General features: G+C 35.8%; 1 protein-coding gene across 1 annotated transcript; it reads right to left on the bottom strand.

The window, feature by feature from the left end:
* Positions 1–13,637: 13,637 nt before the first annotated feature.
* On the bottom strand, positions 13,638–14,483 carry LOC149548190 (F-box protein 7-like). Its single transcript, XM_089792232.1, has 3 exons — positions 14,337–14,483; positions 14,059–14,248; positions 13,638–13,977 (listed from the first exon to the last, which is right to left on the bottom strand). Exons 1-3 carry the CDS (start codon positions 14,432–14,434, stop codon positions 13,918–13,920), a joined length of 348 nt encoding a protein of 115 aa, XP_089648358.1. The 5' UTR covers positions 14,435–14,483; the 3' UTR covers positions 13,638–13,917.
* Between the last annotated feature and the right edge of the window lie 8,303 nt (positions 14,484–22,786).

Raw genomic sequence — 22,786 nt, 5'->3', positions numbered from 1 at the left:
AATAGAGTTGTTGATGCTATGGCTACTCTAGCATCTATTCTCCAACTACAAGAACATGAATCTCGATTTGAGTTCCTGGTGGAAGAACTATGTCATCCCACCTATGATTCCCTTGATAACCAAGTGATCTGCACTATTGTAGGTCATGATTCTTCTTGTTATCCCAACATCTTCTCTTACCTGCATGATCAAATTGTTCCTCAGAACCTCATGCACAACCAAAAATGCCAATTCCTTTGTAATGCCTCACATTACATTTTTTTCTATGGTGACTTGTATAGAAGGGGTCTAGAAAAACTTTTCTTAGGTGTTTAGAACTATAAGAGTCCGAAAAGGCACTTGTTGAAGTCCATGATGGCATTTTTGGGGCACATTCTAATGGCCTTGCACCTGCTTGAAAACTACTTAGAGTAGGTTATTACTAGCCAACTATGCAAGCTAATGTTGTTCAATATGCCAAGTCTTGTCAAAAATGTCAACTCCATGGTAACTTAATTCATGCTCCTGGACATGAGTTAATCCCTTCTATGACATATTGGCCATTTCAACAATGGGCCTTTGACTTAGTCAAAAAAATTCATCCAAGTTCCTCTAGTGGCCACAAGTTCATCATCACTGCAACTGAATATTTCACTAAATGGGCTGAAGTTGTACCATTATCTTCTGCTATAGGCAAACACATTGCCTTGTTCATACTAAATCACATCATTTGTCAATATGGTATTCCTTCCTCTATTGTCATTGATAATGGAGGATAGTTCAAAAATAAGGACCTAAGATAGCTATGCAAGAAGTTTAAGATCAAACAACACTGGTCTTCTATTTATTACCCTCAAGGGAATGGTCAAGCAGAGGCCTCCAAAAAAACATTATTGAAAATCCTATACTATATTGTACATAAGTTTGGGAGAGATTGACACCTACAGATAAATCTAGCACTTTGGGCCTACATAACTACTATTCGTACTCCTACAAGGGCCACACCCTTTTCTTTAGTCTATGGTTCCAAGGTTGTTCTCTTATTAGAAGTAGAGATCCCTTCCTTGCAAGTCTCTTTGCATGGGTTGATAACTAATGAAGACCATAGAGCTATGTGAATACAAGAATTAGAGACCCTTGATGAGCACCATAAAGAAACTTTTGATCACATGAGGGCTTATCAGAAGCACATGTCTATTCAGTATAATAAAAAGGTTCATCCACATGAGTTTCAAGTTGGTGACCTCATGCTTAGAGAAAATCCAAAGAATCAATAGCGTAGAGAGCAGAAGGGAAAGTTTGAGCCTAATTGGTTAGGCCCATACATTATCACAACAACATTTGAGTCTAGTGCTTATCATTTTTCTATCCTACAAGTGAAGATCTTGCAGAGCCCATCAATGTCCTACACTTAAAGAAGTTCTATGCTTAAAGGCCTACTGCTCAACTATCTTGTACATATTTATGATCTTGAAAAATGTCCTAAAAATTGGAAATGTCTTAAAAAAATGATCATCTTAGTGAAAACCTAGCAATAGGTGCTTCGATGTATCACCAAAAAAAGGAAAAAATACAAAAAATACAAAAAAACTATAAAAAAATCCTGGAAAAAAAATCCCGAGTGGTGAAAACCTAGAAATGGGCGTTGCTTGAGACCTTTGCACCTATGTCTATTAGTCTCAATCACCCATCTTGCTACACATTTCCTAGCTTGGGATTGTTTCATGTCCTCGTCTCAGGGGCATCATTTTTAGCCCACTTGAGGTCTCATTGTGCACTAGGTTTTCTTTGGCAACTCACAAAAAAATGTTTCTCAACACTACCCTCAAACTATACATCAAGTTTTTCTCAACACTTTCCAGATCGTTTACCTACAGTCTCTGATGCTGTAATATTTCTCACTATCAGGATCAAGTCTTGAAGAAATAGCCAAGTGACTTATACACACACACACACACACACTTAAACATTTAAACGATTGAGCTATGCTGATTTTTATCTACTTTGTGTGTTGTCTATGACAATTTCTTTACTATGTGTTCCCTCTCTAATAGTCTCTCGAAGATGTTATTAACTAGAAGACTGGGGGCATGGGGCACGTTTTCTTGATTTCTGCTTGTGGGTATACTTTATTTGTCTATAGTGTTTTAAAGCATTGCATGCTGATCCTATTTTGACACTTGGACTTATAAACGTATCATCCTTGACTGTTTTCTACAAGACCACACTTGAGGGTTATCTTGGCATTTATGCCTTAATACAGGTGTAATCTTGTTATATCAAACTTAGGGAATTTGATCATGTAGTCATGTTGACTTCTATGTCTTTGATGCTTAGATTAGATTCCCACATACCTATATGATATTGATCATATTCATATCCTCATAGTTATACTAGTGATGGTTATATGATCTCGTGATGTCCCTAATAAATGCTCAATGATGAAATAAGAGTCTAAATGTTATGTGTCCCTTTTCGATAAACCACTTTGCATATTAGCTTGCATTTTTAGGTTCATTTTTCTAGTCTAGTTTTGCATTCCTACATATGGGGAGAACTCTCTCTTTATCCTTTTTATGGACCTGCCAGCTAACTACTTCAGTGCTCTTCTTTGCTTTCTTTATCATGTCTTTCACCTTCTTGATCTTTCATTTCATGTATATCTTGCTATCTTGTCATCAAAAGGGGTTAATCTAAGCATCACATTCAATCTATCCAAGTGTCACATATTTTCAGAAACATAAAAGTCTATATCATACACATGAGAGCTAACAACATCATACATAAGAGAGACACATGAGCATAAGTATCCAACCAAATGCATACATGAGCAAGAAACATAAATTGAAACATCACATGTAAACTAAAATGTTGAAACATCCATTTGAGACAAGTACACAAGATTGTTAATCGAATCTAGTATCTCATATATATATATACAAAAAAATGAAATCCAAAATTTGGATATCCATCTCAAGAATACATGATGTACAATCAAAATGTCAAAACATCAGTCTTAGCCTATGACTAACTCTCACCCTCTATAGTAGGTGGAGGTGGTGGCCCTGGTGGTGGAACTTGTCTCCTATCTGGTGGTTGTACTACACACTCTGATCTACTTGCTTGCTCTGAGTAATTAGTTAGTCCCTTCCCTAGTGGCACCACACCTTTATATGTGGCATAATAGTATGTGGCCCAAGCACCATGATGAGTTACCTCATGCTAAACAACATCCCTCTCCCTATGGAGCTCATCTCCTCGTGCTTTCTCATCCATGAGCTACTGATCATGCACTGCAATGGTAACTCGAGCTACCTGTAACTCTGCCTCCAATGTGTAGATCCTAGCATCCTGCTCGTCATCACCCCCTAGCCGGCTGCTCTAGCTTACCAAGAGGCATCAACATGACATAACCAAGATTAACATCAGTCCCTCTTGCATCAACATTTGCAACACATGATAAAAATAATCAATCAAAGAACTTACCGGTTTTTCGTGGCATGGCACTTAAAGAATGCGATAGACATCCTCTAATGTAATAGAGGCCTCACCAGTCAATAGATGAAAGGTGTTATGCTTGTTGTGCCACTGCTCAGCCAGCGCAGTCTGCAATCCATGGTTCACTCGTATATGGGGCATCCATATAACCCATCGCAAATCCATCACAGATATGGCCGCATGCTCATCATCGCTTAGATACTACACAACATGCAACCCCACCACTTTGGGGGCTCGGATCAGTAGCGCTGGGAATACCTCCTGTCAACACACAACATGTACCTATCAATAATGCATAAAAAATGTAATCATAACATAAAAGCCACAAAAACATGCAATGCGATACTTTTTCCTACTACAGGTGACATAATTTGCTGACAGAGTATCATGTGAGACTTTTCCTAAAGTTGTACAACATAATCCTATCGTGCGACATTTCACACCGATCCATGCGACATATGGGTATGTCCCATGTGATAGATTACATAGCATGCGTGCAATACATTTTGTGTAAAAATCTATCGAGCAACATTTATCAAAGTACCAGTGCAATAATTTTTAAGTATCACGCGATATTTTGCAAAAAACCCTAAAACCATACCAAAAAACACCACAAAAAGCTCAAAAAAGTGACAAAAAGTTGTTACTTACCAGTGCCCTGTACTACTATGGCTAGTTGTGCAATCGGCTGCGCTTAAAACAATGTCAGTGAAGCAAAATTTCCCCAAAGCCATCGTAGCCTCTCAACCACTCACAAGCTCTCAACTACTCACAAAAGACAATGAATTTGAAAATGACACTTGGGCCCCTTTTATAGTTTTCGACCCCATTTTGACCTAATTTTCAAACCTCTCAGAATTGCACGAAAATTGCATCCCTAGCTAATTTTGACGTCCTGGATCCATTTTCGGGATCAAAATCAAAATCTAAGTTCATCTTGATGGTCAAAATCACATTTTAAAATTCTACCCTCTTTTGAGTAGTTAGCTAATCTTCTGAGGTCTAATCTTCGAATCATCGTTGGGGCATCTTAATTTCTTTATGTCTTCACCATTTCTATGCTTCATAGCTCCTTCTATTCACCTTTTCATGCTTAATATCACTTTTTTACTCAATTTGACCTAGTTTTTATGCTTTATCCTTCATGGTCAACTCATGTAAAACTAGGGCATTCTATCACTTTGTACTAGTCATTGTTTGGTTCTAATCATTCATCTTTTAGCTTGGACATTGCTATAACTCAATTTATTCATTTCTAACTCATTTTTGCATTCCCTTACCTCATTTTGATTTTGATCTTGAGGGGCCAGACATACTTTATCGTCGCTCGCTACAGCTGTCTATTTCTTAGGAGCATATGATTGATCTTTTCACTTACTCCTGATCTATCTACTTTGCTAGGTGTTAGTCTTCTTCTTGGATTTTGACATCATCCTTTTTTTTTTCCTAATGTTCAGTACTACCACTATTAGGCTGTACATTCAGGATTTGCTATCTCTTTCTGCATTTTGTTCTTCAGAATAAGATATCTATGTCTATTGCAGCCTACTTGGCTTCTATTTTCTTTGACATAATGTGTTCTCAGATCGATCACAGATTAGTCAAAGAGGGGCAAATGTAATCACCTAATGGTCATCTAGACTATTAGCCCTTTTCCTAGCATTTTGGCTAATTTAATCAATCATTTACCTAGACCAAGTAGCTAATAATCAATTAATTTGATTATAACCTATAGTTTGACTATGCTATCCCAAGCTCATTATTTGATTAAAAGAACATGTCCCCTTTTTAATTAAATAAAAAGACCCCATTCTCCTAACCCACTTAAAGTGCACACATAAAGTTCTTTTCTATTTTTGAAATTAAAAGAAAAGCTTATGAGATTTTTGTCTTATATGATAGGTCAACTCATTTTCTATTGGCTGACTTGTGTGTGCACACAGATCCCTCCTAGTTTCAATTTCAACCATTGATCATCCACCCTCTCAATTTTGATCTCTACTATCTGTACAACTTTAAAAGGAAGAGGGTTTCTCCCCCAAAAGGATCCACACTCTTGAGTATTGTTATGCTGTAGGATTTTTGTTGGAGTGCTTGAGATCTTTTGTGGAGAGCATGATCTTCTTGTCTTCATTCTTTGCATTCATGGCATTCTGTTTACATGGCATCTTAGCTTAGTTTTCATATAGTGTAGTTCTTTTGCGAGTAGCTTAGACCACATAGATTAATTAGGATGGCTGTAATACTTTCATTTGTGTTGCTTAGTTGCATTGTGCACTCCATTTTAGCATAGTTGCATTCTTGCATTGCATGCATCAAGAGTTCTTTGACACTAGCATTTTTTCTCTTGTTTAAAGAATCTCTCATTTCATGGTTTACTAGCAAGTGTTACATCTATAAGGCTTAGCTGAGAGCCATTTTATGCTTATTTGTATGCTTTTGCACTCCATGACTAGGGAGCCCTAAGCCGACATTCAAGCTTTCCAATCCATGGAAAACCTTGGATAAAAGGGTTTAGAGAAATGCACTCTTTTTGGTGTACACCACCTATCCCAAAAACATGATCTCATCCTAGTATGAGTGCACCAATGAATAGGAAAAGTTTTGGTTGTGTGTTATAGGGAGTTTCTAGATTTAGGATTGATGAAAAGAGAACATATAGTACCTTTCTTTGTGTCTTTATCTTTCACTTGTTGAAATGATAACCCATCGACATAAAATGCATGGCACCTATTGCTCTATATACCCCATTTCGTAGCCTCCCTAGACACCTCATTTTCATTTTGGGTCATTTTTTCAAGTGTATTCACTAGGGTTGAGTGGTGAGAAAGTGTAGATGACTGCACCTATTGACCATTTGGGTAATGTTAGCACTATTTTGTGAGAGGCGGTTTATGAGGTTCTCTTGTGTAGTAGTTAAATGATGTAATTGTATGCGTGGAGGGTTTAAAGGAGGCGGTGGTTGTTGAATGAGAATATCGAGTGGAGGATTTTGTGGTTGTGTCACAATGGATGGAGTGTTTTATGGTTGTGTCATGACAGGTGGAGGAGTTTGTGTAGGATTTTCTTCGATTCCTTGATGCATTTATATTAAAAACAATTATAAAACTCATAAATTATAAAACAACATAACAAAATTTGATTAAAAAATACATAAACAATGAATAGAATGAAGAACTACCTTGTTTGTGGGGCACTATGGATGGAAATGCAATAAAAAAAAAAAATTATGCTAAACTCTATCAGGTTTTGATGTTCTCCACACTCCACGTTGTTGCTACCATTTGAGGGTATAAAGATGCCCTCAAATGCAAACAACAAAGAAAATATATATTTTACAAAACCCAATCGATTTTTTTTAAGTATAATGGCCAAGCTTGGCCGACATTTCACTTTTAAATATCCCAATCAGGTTATTGAAAACCTAATTAGGTTATTGAATTTATTTTTGTTTAATTTAATTTAATTTAATTTTTTTGGGGGGCGGGGGGCGGGGGGGGGCGCGTGGGGTTGTCCACTTTTTTATACACCAACTTGGTGTGCACACCCATCAAAAGTATCTTGTGAAATATAGTGACCCTGTTAAGATTTTGTTACATATGTATGGTGTATATGTCCTTGTTAGAGGACTAGGCCTTGTTAGAAGCCTTATCCCTTTTAGGGGTTGTCATTACAATACAAAAGGTGCAAGATGAGCCTACTGCTCAAACATGCAAATAGAACTATACAATGCTAGCAATAGAGATAGACACAAAAAATTTTCATTATGCTGATATCTTCAATATCTAATTTATCTTTGCAATTTCTCCTCACAAAACAATTAAACAACTTCTCTTCTATGATATGAACATCAAATTTGCATCTATACCAATCACATAAAGTGCACATATAAAATTTACATCTATATAACAATTCAATTTCCATACTTCACTTAACAAAATACTTTGCCTTTATACCAAAACTTTTAGTCTTGTCGGCCTTCCTACTTGATATTTTGCTAAATCTTTGAATAATATTTTGCCACATGTGGGTTAACATCTAGGATGTCATCCCAACATTGTTAAGTATTTATTTTGGTTAACCAAAATCTTTCCTTAACCAAAAGTTCATTATACTACCTTTTTCTCTGTTCTTTCCTATTACCATGTTACTAGTAAATTCTCCATAATTCATACAAAACTTAATATCTCCTTTAGTGGTCTTAGATATATCTTATTAATTGTCCATACTATCTACCTTCGAGTGTATCTAACCTCATGTTCCTCTAGGGAAGCTCACCAAACAAAGTAAGTCTTCTAAAGCCTGTTTTCTTGATATATACTTAGTCAATTTTCTAAATATGTGCCTCCATACACTACAAAAAGTTCTTCCATCTTCAAGTAGACTATATATTTCCATAAATGACAACCCTAATTCATCACCTTAGCCTAATCACATTAGGAAAGGGTCCTCATCTTAATAGAATGGAATGTTGTGGATGTCATTGCTTTTGATGTAGTAAGAGGGAATATGATACTATATGGAAGAGAATCTAACCAGGAAAACCATGCAATGAAAGAGGCATCTTATTCTTATGGTTATGCAACATTGGCAATATGGTCATTATCACCTATAGAGAAAAAACTTGGTATTGCTAACATGAACACAAATATGAGGGGTAATGTGATTATACAAAGGGCATTTGACACTCCTGGAATAGACGCATCCAAATTAGTGTTGGAAACAACAAATTTGGCCTATTGTCAGACTAGAAATAGGTAAGAAAGCATAAATGAGAGAACCACAATTCTCATACAAAAATATGAAAACCAATCTATCCTAACATAAAAGAAACTTGAAATAAAAGAGATTAAAAACAAGAAACCTCCTTAAAGTTTAGCTCCTATGTTCTCCTCTCTTCTCAAATATTTGAAGTTGATATAGCTCTTTTTGTCTTGACAAAATACACCTAGAAAATGATAGCAAGATGATGATGATATGATGATGACAAAGTGACAAGATAGTGAGAATATTTGGATTACAATTAACGAAACAAGAGCAAAGATCACCTAGAACCAATGAGTGCTAAGTGTTCCATTTATTCTCATGAGAGATGGATTCATGTTGAATCACTACTCATGAAATATGGGTCAATGAGTTTCACTCAAAATCACACAGTTAAATCCTAATAGTGATATCACAAAGAGCAAAGATGTTTAATTTATAGCATTTGAGAGTCAAAATGCAAAATTGGAAGGAAAAGTGTGCAATTGGAAAATTGTCATAGTTAAATTGTACAATTTAGAAACTTGTCATGATTAAAAAGTTAATATTGGAAAATGTATCACAAAACAACTCATTATGACAAATTGTAAGAGGTGTACATAAAAATATGTAAGCACATTTTGTGGAAGAAGTCAAAAATTAAAGGGAAGGTGTAAGAAAGTGAAAGGAAAGTTTAAGAGTTTGAAAGAGGAAGGTGTAAGAGTGGAAGCTAGAAAATAGGAAGATGTAAGCATTTGAATTTTTAATTTTCAAAAGCTCATAATTCCCTCATAAATGAAAATTAGGAATTTAGAAATTAAGAAAAATAGAATTTAGGAAATATGAAATTCATAAAAAGGGAACAATTAATTAATAAAAATTATTTAATTGAGAAGAGTTAGTGAGAGGAAGAACTAATAAGATGAAATGAATTAAATGATAAAAGATGTAGGAATAAAGCATGGGTTATTTAATCTTATAGGGAAAATTAATAAAATGATTGGCCAAAATGATGAGATAAATGCAAGGATAATCCTATTAAAGGATCATGATGAAAATGCAGATCAAATATGTTGATATTGATAAGGTCATTGACATGATCGAATTGATGAAAGAAATGATGTTAAATGAAGGACAAAAATTGATGACTTGTCAAGGACATATGACAAAGATTGATGGCATATGGCATTTAACGAACTCTACAAATGCCATAGGTTGATTGAAATTGATTCATAGGATTTATCATAATAATATCAACAGACACAAGCAATGTTATTAAATTGATTGGATAGGAACATGATCAGACACTAAAGGACTCAACAATGTGAAGGATCAAATTGATGACAAATAACGACAAGGCACTGAGGGACATGACAATGCCAAGGATTGAATTGATAAAATGAGGGCATGCCAAGAACACATGACATGAATTAATGATTATTGATAAGGTGTTGGAGGACATAACAATGCCTAAAGATTTGATGGTGATGATTGATGACATGTCAAGGACACATGACATGAATTGAGGAATGTTGATAAGGCACTAGAGGACATAACAATGCCTAGAGGGTCAATGGTGATGATTGATTAGGGTTGATTTCAAGTGATTTCAATGACACTTGAATAGTCCAAAATCAATTCTAAATGGATTTGATTAGTTTTGCATTGATTTCAAGATGACCTGCATTTGACTGAAAAGAGTTACGAATGGCGAATAACATATTGAAAGATGTTTAGAGAATGTTGAGAAATATGTCTGAATGATGATTAAGTTGGCCAAAAAACCAAAGTTAGTGAATTAAGAAAATGGGACGAGTTAGGATGTAAAGGTGATGAAAGAGTAGGCGCAAACCGTTTTTGAGCATCTACACACATATTGTCACAAAAAAGGATCAAGATGAGAAGAATGAATACAAAGAGAGGTACCACCACATGTTTAGTGAGTACAATAATGCAAATGAGAGATGCATAGAGCTAGAGACTAAAGTAACTCTATTATAGAAAAGAATTGCACAATAGCAAGTGTTAGTCCATGTATCACAACCCCATCATATTTAGAGGAAAGCCCTACCTCTTCCAATATTGTAACTGCACATACTAAGATAGTGAAACATATCCTACTTCTCCAACAATTCCCATCATTGAGGAGCTAACATGTTTAGTGGACCTCACCAAGGGCCCGCTAATATAGGGAGTAAGAAGATAAGTTGGTAGATACAAAGAAAATATCTATATCAAAGAACAACAAAATTCTAGATACAATTTTGAACCATTTAAATGAGAAAATGAATGATAGGATGGTACACATTCATTCTTTATTATTTGAAATTGTAAAGAATGTAGATAAGGATAGGAAAGAGACATTGTCATCACTACATAAGTGGATTAATAAGGAAAGTGATTTAAGGTCGATGCCACTAAAAGAAAAGTTTCATGTTGACAAGCATGTTGCTCTACTTCAAGATTTCAAAGTTTTACTAGAAAGTACAGAAAGGAAAACTAGGGAGTTGTTAAATAATTTTGATGTATTACAAGACACTCTTCTACATAAGATTATGTGTGTTCATGGGAAAATCAAACATTTCCATCTATGAAAGGAACAAGAAAACAATGATCAATTCCCAAGTTGAATTGATATGTGAAGACTTTAACACTAATATGTTAGTGAGCAATATGAAATGATTATTGCCACTGACATCTTTCTTCAACCATTTGAAAGGGAATCCAATTAGGTAGCTATTAAGTACACTCCCTATAGGGCTAAAGTAAATGAAATATTGAACCATAATTAGTCCTCAGAGGAATGTTTTGTCAATTGGTTAGGTCTTGGAAGAGGAATAAAGACAAACGGTTAAGTTTTTAACTATTTGATGTAATCATAGGGTTTCTATTTTGGGTATTATATTTTTTAGTTACTTTTTGAGGTTCATTACTTATAGTCATAGGCCCACATAATTAGATCTCCATCAAAGGACATAGTGCATAGCATTGCACAAGTACTCTTTAGGTGAGGTGATGGTTATTTTGTCTTATTCATAATTTTGTAATAAGATTGTCAAATAAAAATGTGACACTTGTTATTCTCTAGTCTAGAGCTCATTGCCCCTTGTCCCTATAAGGGAATTCATGACCATGAGAAAAGGGTTCCAACTTTTTTTAGTCTAGGTTCAAATTGAAGTCCAAGTGAGTATAGAATACATTTGTAATACATTTACAAAACAAGAATATTAAAGGATTTTATGTCTATTTCTTGCACATTTTGAGTTTATAAACTGTAAATTGTTACATGATACAAACAACTATTCCAAAATAATGATTTTTTTAAAAAAAAAATTTGGCTCATTTCTCCCCTACTTGCAAATTCTATTGAGTTTTGGATAAATTGAATCAAGGGTTTTATTTCATTTAGTGAATTATTATGATGTATGCAAAATTTATTCATATTTTAGTTCAAAAAATCAATTAAAATGCTTGAGTAATAGTAGACATTGATTTTCATAGTCCATAGCAATTATATTGTATGTTTTTGGATTCACTTCCAATTTTATTTGCATCAATGTTTCAGATAGTACTCAATGATCCATCATTAAGATGAAAGAGAGTTGTATGAAGAAATAGAAACAAAAATGCAGACCCAATTGGATATAAAAGAAGGATGAAGGGAAAGACTAGACAAATTACAAGGAAAGAGAAACACAAAAGGAAATAAACCAAGAAAGCTAGTTTAAAACAAAGAGCACCAACCAAAGTCAAATAATAAAATGATAAAAAAAAAATGCAAGAAGGAAAAAAATTAAGAACTAATATTAAAAAATAAATAAGAACAATGCAAAGATTGCAAAAACAAAAACAAACAATGTACCAAGAAGAGACCAATATTTAAAAACTTAAAAATGCTAGAGAAAAAAACCGATATATATCTGTATATATACAAACATTCATAACAACTTGAAAAGATAAAATATATAAGTTCTTATATATAATATAAAATTATATATTATAATTATAATATTCAAATCTTCAGTAGATAAACAAAAAAACATCCAATCATAGCCAGCAAACTGAAAGTTAGATTGGATAACTAGAAGTATAAAATTGAAGCACAAAGTGCGACACATAAGTCATATCTTGAATAGACAATGGGTTTCTGTCCATCCCCTTCAAGCTCAAGAATTTTTGTCCTTAAATCTGCTAAAAGCCAAAGCTTCCCAGAATTCTCCCAGAGTTTTTTGATAATACTTCAGGAGTCTTCGTTTTCTCCAGCCTGTTTCTTCATATTTCTTTCTCTATCTCTTTATTTTCCTTTTAAACTTGGAATGACTTTGTTAATTCTTCACTAGACTCCATAATAATAATTATTAATACTTTAGTAAATAATTAAACTATGTTGGCATTTGATTTCAAGCAATTTGACAACTTACAATTTAATTATTTAATTGAGTACTAATGTCCAAAAAGGTGATATTACAGTCTTTCAATCTCAAATTGACTACATGGAGACTACCAACATCTGGACAAGCTAGCCACATCAAATTTTCAGGATCCACTCCATAATTGCATGACATCAAGTATTTTGGCATGAAACATAATGTGGGAAAAACAATTGTGTGTGGAGTTTTCCAACAGACAAAAGTTTGTACAAAGTTGTGCATTATAGCCCATAGGAGTTTGTCACTCACATGACAATGCTAAAGAGTGCAGAGGGTTGGGCAGTAATTGTGCAGCAATGCATAAAAGGCATAGGTCACCAAGCACAAATAAGAACTTGAATGAAGCTATCCGAAACCAACATCCCACCAAACTCATGTATGCAAAGAGCAATTATGCACATGAATAACAAACTGTATAGGGCGCAAGAGTTGCCTTGGACCAGTGACCCAAATACATCAAGCACAAAAGAAAACATTAGAATGATGATACATGAACCAAAATAAAAAGCTAACATTTTTGGTAGTGCAAGATTGCAGAACTCCTTCAATGCTTCTGCATCATATAAGCATAGACATGTACACATACATAGATATGAGCCTGGAGAATGTACACTATAATTAAGTGCTTTGAACAATGGTTTTAGTGAATGAGGTGTATAATCAAGTTTTAATTACAAATGCTAAAACTGAGCATTAACAGATATACATGCTCATTAGTTTAAAGATACGTAAAAAACCAATTGAATATATACATTCCATGCAAATATTATCACGCTTAGCAAATAATCTTTAAGCATCCATTTGAGGCCTCAAGCAACCTGAAATTAAATACAAGAAAAATGGCCTGTCGAGAGCAACATATTTTAGATGTAATCTGAGATTTCATAATGTGCTGAAATGTAAAATATCCGTAAATGGTACTTTAGTCTGACTCTTAAAGTAAATTACACCAATAAATATTTTGGGGGGATTCAATTCACACAAAGATTTTTTTTTAAAATGGTTTTTATTGCTTTCATATAAAAATTAACAGAATTATATGACTGTACAAGACATGAATTTTCAACATATGGGTTCCACTTGCTTGCTTATCCAAATAAGTTTCATGAAGAACTCCATTTTTCAGGATCATACCCAGATACAGTCCAGAGAAAATCAATGGAGTTTGGAAGCACAAAGTCAAAAAAGATACTACTACGAATTTCAATTATTGCAACATGGATGAACAGATCACATCTGAGAGTGAACTTTAGATTTGTCTGCTAGATTAGCCTGGGACAAAGTAATCCATTTTGTCCACTGGCAAATTCAGATCTGACGTGTCAACCTGTAAATATAAGTCAGCAACATAACTCAACAGTTGTAAGACAGAAACATTGGAAACAATGACAAAAGAAGTCATTATTACCTCTTCAAATGGTACAAATACTAAGGAAGCTAATCCCCTTTGATGAGAAACTGCAGGTACATCAGTTTCATTTTCTTCTGGCCATATCTCTGGCACATTCTCCTCTTCAACATCATTACCACTTACCCCACTAGTCACAAGGGAAACAAGATCCAGCCGATTGTTTGCACCTGTAGTTGTCCCTCTCACTCTAACAGGAAAAGAAGTAAGATAAATTTGTTTGACAATGAACTGTAATGGTAATAGAGGAAGGAACTACAGCCAGCCATCTTACACACCTCAGACGGATTCTTAGTGCAGTAGGCCGCATGCCAGGATAAAAAATGGCTGCCTCAACCTGCAGGAAATTGTTCATTATGAAACAGATTAAATACATTCTATTAGCAACACAGTTTCTATATATTTTTTCTAAAATGTTATTTAAGTGTTGCCCAATGGTACCTAAGTATCTTAATAAGACACTATTCTATAAAGGTTCTCATGTAGTCTTACTATCTTTTAGTCATTTTTCCTTCCTCTAAATATTTCTTGCAGAAGAAATGTTTTTTAGTTTTAACGGATAGTTGAATTTCATTACAAGAAAACTGCATGGTAATGGCACAAAAATATGCTAGATAATTGTAACAACTTACAAGATATCTTGAAATTGTTTGTGGACTAGCAAAACAAAGTTACCCACGGGACATTTTGATATAATTTTTCTGGATTGCTTCTGATACAGCTTTAATCAATTGACAGTTCAAGGTTAAGGGTTTAGCTCAAGGCATTCACAAGTGTCTTCTACGGTATCTTCTACGGTATGGAACACTTCTGTCTATGTCAGAGCATTACGGTTTATTTTATCTGTAACCAACTAGACATCTCTGTTACAACCACCTGAATGTTAGGTATTTTATATTAGAACTTTCTGCCTTTAGCATGTCTTGGGTTTATAAATTTGTCTGTCTGTATCATTTCTTAAGACACCAGTTACATGGATAATCCATCTACATTTGCAATGATGTAGGAAATGGCTTCTACAAATTGAGGAACCTGCAAAAGAATTTATCACTCATCATACAATTTAGGGCATTATTAGTTCTAGTAGAGTTTGGGGTGCAACCTGTCAAGAAACTACCTTTTGAATTCTTTGATACTTAAATATTGTCAAGTATGTGGAGATAAGTGTAAGTATTGGTGACAATTTTCTATCAGAGAACTTCTCCAAAACCCTCAATGACTTTGAAGGAGAGACAAACCAATAATTTAATGATCTCAACACATTCACCAGCTTTACACACACACACATTCACGTGTGTATTCTGCGGAAAAGCTATAGTTTACTTCAGAATACCTAGTGATCAGTAGGATTGTTTGCTCAAGAGCAGCTTCTAGTCTTTTACATTTTAATTTTTTGTCACTGGCAAAAAAATGTTTTGTCTAATTTACAATGATATTAGTGACCAGAAGTATTGTGTTGAAGCCATGTTTTGCATGATCAAAACGCAAACAATCTTAACTCCTTGCTCACTTTGTTGCAGTCACCTTGTTCTAACCCACCATTTTTAACCAATCTGAGAGTCTAAGCAGGACTCCAGTTGGCAAATTGTTACCGAGTGTTGTCCTGTGTTGTCCCCCATGTGCCTATAAGTGTCAGAAGTCATGAAAATCCAAAAGAAAATAAAAATTGATTGGGATATTTTCTGGTCATTTCAAGTGTAGGCAAGTTAAAAAGCTTCAGAGATTCCCTTCCCTGCATCCCTTTTAGAGTTTCCCTTTCTAATATAACTTTCCCAAGTTCACTGTTTGGCTTTGTCCCTGTTAGGATATCAGGATTTTCCATTTGGGGAACAACCTTTGATTTTTTCCCCATTCTTAACCCCTTTTTCCTTGTCAAAATTTCATAGTTTTCCTTCTCAACATCCCCTTTTCCTTAACCCCACATTTCCCTTTATCAGAATATTGGACTATATATTACCAAAATGCTCTACTCCAATCTCTGACTTCAACCTTTTGCACTAAATTACTTTTTAGAGTCAGAGTTTTGGCCATTCTTTTACCCAATTACCTTTTGGTATTTTTTCTCCCCAACTTTCAATGTTTCCTTATGCATATCTTTTTGAAGCCAAGGTTTTGGCCATTCCTTCACCTTGGACCTTTTCCCTAGTACCTCTGATCTCTATCTTCCAACGTTTTCCTCTGTATGCATCTTCAAAGTTGGAGATCAATGTATACTCGTAATGTGGCACAAGATATGAAGTGTCCCAAAACCCATATCCTTGACACTTACATTGCGTTATCTCATCGAGATTGAGAGTTCAAACACATCCTTGTTTGGGTACTACTTTGTAAGAGGCATCATGAAATCTCAATATTGGTAGGAGTTATGAACCAACCTTGATCGGTGACATTTCATATCGTTCACCCTTTTGGGTCACAAGATGAGAATAACCCTAGTTTACATACTTTGAGCAATGAATTGGTATCTCTGATCCTCAACTCCCAATAACTTATTGTATGGGTCCTCCCAAGTAAGATATATCCCTATATGTTTGCATAAAGCATGAAGCATGCCTTACTTCTAAACTTTGGTACTAGAAAGTGGAATGAGTTATGAGGTATCCCCGATTCCTAACAACTTTCTTTATGTCATTTGGTGTCAGAGATGTGGAGATACTTTTATTTGTTTGCTTTAAGCATGAGGCATAACAATCCTTGATCCCTAGTAGTAGAATAAGTTATGAGTTACTGCCAACTACAGATCCAAAAAACTCTCAGATTTTGCTCTATTCATTCCCACTTATGTGCCTAAATCTAAGTTGCACAGATCCCCCCGCACCCAAGAAAGTTCGGGTCCGGTTTGAACTTGGTTCGACCAGGGTGCAATTTTTGCACTACTGGTTTGATTGGGTTCGAACCAACTCCATACTTTCAAACCAAATTCAAACCCGCAGCGAACTTGTTGATGCGAGTTTTGTGTCACTACATAACATATTAGTAATTGGATGCTTGATACAGAATATCAAATACACAATTCCTCTCTTGAAAAGTTATCTCTCATGGGACATGAGTATAACTCCAATGTTCCTTACACCGTTGGATACTCGCTCAGTTTTATCAATGTGATTTGCTGGTAATCACATAGGCGGCCTTACGTTTTCTTGTTTGAGAAAAATTTGGATCTTGGTGAGAAAATGGAGATGGTGGTTCGGTGTGAATGCTAGATGATGTTGATGGCGCGATGATGGCAATGTAGGGTGAATGGCAATGGAAGGTGAGAATGCCGATGTTTTGGTTTACTTCTCTAACTAACCTCTTCTAAGCATGAAATTTGGCTACTCAACTACTCCTACTCCTAAGAATGGGAGGTTAGCAGATGGACGGGGATCGAATCTAATGAAGGCTAACCAGCGGCCCTACCTCCATAGATGCAACGCTTCAAAGGAAAGTAAACTAGATCACCACACAAAGCCTCCCAACCAGCCGCTAGGATGCTAGTGGCCTAGTGTTGACCCCTATCAAACATCTACCAAAGCTACCATGCAACTATCCATTTTATTTTACTCTTACTCTAACAACTTGAAATGAAATTGCTTCAACTTGAAAAGAAAATTTAACTATGTGGAAGTAGAAAACATGCAATAACACCCAATGTTCTTAGTCAACATGCAATGAAAAAGAGAGCACTTTGGTATTATTTTCACAACAATTTCTCCAACCCCTCCTCTTTTACAAATGAGAGCCAATGGCCTTATATAGAGGTCCAAAATACAATGGACGGTAGAGATCAAAACAAGATCGACGATCCAGATTGGATCCAAAAACCCTAAGTAGGGTTGCCACCCCATCGGCCAATGAGAAGATGCCACCTCATCAATGGACCAATGAAAAAAGTGCAAAAGTGGCAACCAATGAGAAGGCACCAAAATGGTGGCCAATCAGAAACAAACACTTGTCCTATTCTAGAAGAAAGAGAAAGTTGCCACTTGGGCTTACATAAGATGATCTTCTAATATAATTCTTCCTTTTTCTTTTGTTCTTTTAGCTAAGGCAATGAACTTAGCTAGCCTTTCGTTAACTTCTTCCATAGGAGGACAAGGTGTGTGCTTCGCTTGGAGTTCTGCTGACTTTGCCACGCTGTTTGCTGCTTGTAATATCCTTTCGTGATCCTTCTCATATTCCTTTGCAAACCCAATAAAAGCCCTTGACGGCGCTGCCCGCTGTCTCTTGGTTGGAGGTTCCGAACGTTCTTGGCTCTTCTCTACCTCCAAAGCCCTCTTCTTGCTATTTCTAACTACCTCCGATTGCCGGCCACTTCCTTCACCCTTCTGTCCGATTGATTCTACTAGACCTTCCTTCGGTTTCATCATCTCATAAGTAAGGAGAACCTTTTGTCTTTGTAGCTTTCTCAACTTGGCATTATACCACGACTCGGTATGCAAATCTACTGTCCTTGTGACTGCCTCCAAGGAAGGATCCTGATGATCGTCCCAATCCACTGGATTCAACTCTGTTCCAACTACTGTCTCATAGTCTTCTCTCAACACACTACGATCATCCTCCAATTGATCGGGAATATCAAGGCCTCTCCATCTGATATCTCTCATCATGTTCACCGACAATCTCGAGAAAGCTAGCTTTCTCGCGTGAAAATCATCCTTTGCATTGGCCCAAAAGTCCTCTATAGTGGGAACATGCTTAAATTCGCTTTCATGAGATGCCTTGATAAGACCAACAGGGTCGAATCCTTGCCTTGCTCTGTACCATCCTAGATGATACCACTCCAATTCCTTTTCCGTAGCCTCAAAGGCGGCCCGATTTGGGCAACTATCATTGCCAATTATAATTGAGAAGGAAACGCCTGTTTTCCCCTCATTCCTCATTACTCTATCATAGTGCTCAAGCTGCCTAGCCAATTCCATCAAAACTACCTTGTCGGGCGGGTATCTTGGAAGCCTCTTGGGACAAACTGTACTTCCTGCCACTCTAATGTATGTGAATTGCGGGAATTGGATGAACCAACTCCCAAACTTCTTAATCCTTGCTTCTGCTTCCGATGAAAGTCTCTTAGCAGGCGCCCCTTGTAATACCCTTACTGTCTTCATGGCGAATGCATCGCAAAACATCTTGTAATCCTTGTTATTGTGCAAATGAAGCTGCGGATAGCATTCATGCACCAAATATTGCCCCGGCCCATTACCAATCTCTCCTAAGGCCCTAAGTCCCGGACTCTCATACAATCTAGCAATTAAGTAAAACAGATAGGATCCCATGTAGAATTGCCTTTGGTTTTGAACTGTCCTAAGTTGCAACTCTAAATTTTCACTTATGATCCTAGCCCAATCAAATTTTCCTTTTCCCTTTTCAATTTCATCAATGAAGAAGTACATCCAGTTTTCGAATTGCATAGCTTGAGCTAGGCCCATGATCCGGCTGAGAAGAACAATGAGATCGCCATATTCCGGCTTGAAATCTACCACTGTAAGTCTTGTTGATTTGTTAACTCCTTTCCTTCCTTCGTGTATCCAATTCCGCTTTAGATGTGAGAAGTAGGCCTCTTGGTTACCTTGAAATGATTTGGCCGCCTGATCCACCATTACAACTGTCATGCCCTTGATCTGAGGAATATTAAATGTCTCTTCAATTGCTTGTTCGCCAATGTTGGCCAACACTCTCTTTCCTTCGCCAAAAATGATGGATTTACTGTCTAGATCAAATCTGGATGCACACTCCATAATCAATTCCGGACAAGGCAAAGTAGGAGGAAAAGCTGCTGCATGTACAATTCCGCTCTTCTATATCCTCTTTGCCAAGGGGGATTGTCCTTCCTTTAGTCTGTCCCTCATCCGTATCATGTCCATTGTAGCGATATTAGTATCGGTTATTTTCTTCATTTTCGAGAAGAAGGAAGTTTTGGGCGTCATATCCTCTTTGTCTTTCTTAGCGTTTGCCCGCTTGGGATTCTTACTTGCACTATCATCCTCCATGCTCGTCGCCCTATTACGGGATGGTAGAGTGGTGGACCAAAAGGCAAGAAGAACCAAGTAGTGCAATTCTTAGAAAAGAGCGAAAGAATGGATGTCAGCTTAAGCACTCCTTGCAACTCTAGATGATGACTTTCACCTTAACTAATAATCTTACAGCAACTTTTCGAAACCCGGGATATGACATCAAAGAATTACAAATCCCTTTGCAAATTAGAAAACAAAGCCTCTAAGCTTATCCAACACTTGCCTTCTATGCAAAAATCAAACTTTCATATGTATCTCTTCTCCCAACAAAATTGCCCAAATTTGATATAAAAATTGCAGACCCTCTAGAAAATCAGAATTTTGTCTTCCACATATTTCGGCCCCCACAAAATTCGGCTCCCACAAAATTCGGCTAAGCATGAAAAAAAATCTGCCCTTCCACAAAATTCGCCCAAGCAAAGAAGGAGCAAAATCTGTAAAATCTGCCACCTAGGGCACAAATCGCAGCCCACAAAGTGGAGCAAAAATCCCCAAAAACGCAAAAAATCTGGCCCTTAGACAAATCGCCCAACAATGGCAATGGAGAAATTGCCCAAAAATCGCCAAAAAACTGCCTTCCACCAATTTCGCCCAAGTCTGGAAATCTGCCCTTGCTTCAAATTCGCCCAAGCATGAGGAGCAAATGAATTGATGAAAATGAAATGGGAGGGGACTCCCTTTATAGCAGCTTTCACCTTCCTCCCAGGCTAGCCGACTTGGTCCTATAGAGAAAAAAAAAACCAAAATTAAAGCTAAGTTAGTGGCCCACTTTAAATACTTTGCCAAAATTTTAATTTTCTAAAATGAAAACTGCACTTTTAATTTACTAATTAACCACAAATTGCAAAACGAAATTGAATGGTGCCTTGGGGATGCTAAAAATTTCTATTTAATGATGGTTTGCTAATTAATACATCCTTGAAGTTGAATTTTGGCTAACCAAAAGCCATTTCTTAATATTAATTTACCAATTTCATTAAATACCAAAAGCTTTCAAGGCAAATTTAATCTATTAAAGCCAATTTTTGCAATTTTCCTCTAAATCGATTTTGCTAAATAATTAAAATTTTATGACAAAAAAATAAAATTGCCTCTAGAGTAAAAATCGATTTTGCAATTTAACTTAATCTTACAAAATTAAATTCTATTTCACCAAAAAAAATAAGATTTTCCAAGAACCTAAGTCTAACGAAAAATTTCCTTATTTGAAAATCATTCAAATTTACAATTAAATCCAAATTTTCAAAAGAAATCGTCTAAGTACAAAATTCACAACCTTATCCTGCCAAGTTGAAATCAATTTTGAACTTATTCGGCCTAAGGATAGAACTGATAGCTCTGGAAAATCAAGTTGAAACCGGGTGAAAAATACATCTAACCTTCTCCACTGGCCCTAAAGGCGATTAAAAAGGGGGTCCCCAAGATTTTGGGGCAATGTGTGAAAACCTCACAACAGAACTAGGCCCCACAGACGGCTGGTAAAGTGTATTTTGAGCAAGATTTAATTGTTTTTTGGCATCCATAAAACCTAAAGGTTGTTATGAATTGCTTTTGTGCCCTCTCGTTATCATTTTATGTTTCTAAGCAGGTTATTTTGTCTTAAGGGAGAGCACATAAGATTTTGAGCAAGTATCTGGTTGTGCAAGGAGGAGTTTGAAGATTGATTTGTTGGTGTTCTTCAAGTGTTTGTGCATCATTCGTACACATTTGCAAGCTTGCAATGGCTGGAAAAGGTGTTTTAAAGTTTTTGTTGTTTAAATGTGTTTATTATGCTACTAAGCTACATTCTAATTTTAACTCATGCTTCATATATATATATATATATATATATATAATTTTTACATGTTTTTGTACTAATGAACCCAAACCCTTTTCCAAAATTTTGTCAAACTTGTGAACTAGTTCTCAAACTTCGAACTTGGAACCGAACCTGAATCAGCAACTTAGGCCTAAATCGCCATTAATGACCAGATTTGATGTTATAATCGCGCTAAAAGGGTTCTTCTTGCCTAGAAATAGTTGTCTATCTTAATGCCATGGAATCAAATGTGCTTTAAACAGTCGCAGAACATTGTTCTTAATAAGGTGTTTTCTACATCACTAATTTTTGTGCATGCTCCAATTCACCATTTCAATCAATTTCTAGGATTTCAGTTTATTCTTCACATAGCATTAATGATACCCAATCCTGAATGGATTTCTTGCATTGATGATATTCGATCTCAATTGGATTTTCCATGTGGATTCAAGCAACCAGACAAAATGCTATAAATACAAATTCTTTCAGCATCAAAGGAACTGGTATCTCTTCATGATTTAGGCAAGCTTAAAAGTGTTGAGGTTTACCCAAGCCATTTGCATTGTTTTTGATGTTTGACTAATGCAAAAAAAAATTATGTGTCAAAATTTGTGATGGCTTTGTGATTCTTTCAGTAAATCAAATATAAGACATTACTTCTATTGCCATTTATATGCTATTTTTACTTTCTATTTGAATGCTTTAGTGGATCCAAGGAATTCATAGGTTTACACTTATCAATCTTCTTATCATATCTTAGTTGCATTCAAATGTCTAGTAAATTATTCTACTTAAACTTTTATAAGCCAAAATACGAATTATTTTAAGATTTATAAGTGGGGCTTTAAAATTTGATGTGGATTACTAAGAATGGATGTATTTCTGGGAATATGAGGGCTTAAAATCTGCGAAGGTAGGGCCAAGTACATTAACCTCAGTT

Source organism: Cupressus sempervirens, chromosome 7 (genome assembly GCF_028749045.1).
Source record: "Cupressus sempervirens isolate cs-2001-9-10 chromosome 7, ASM2874904v1, whole genome shotgun sequence".
Lineage (NCBI taxonomy): Eukaryota > Viridiplantae > Streptophyta > Pinopsida > Cupressales > Cupressaceae > Cupressus > Cupressus sempervirens.
The sequence above is the reverse complement of the archived record's forward strand: the minus strand, read 5'-3'. Positions and strand labels throughout refer to the sequence as shown.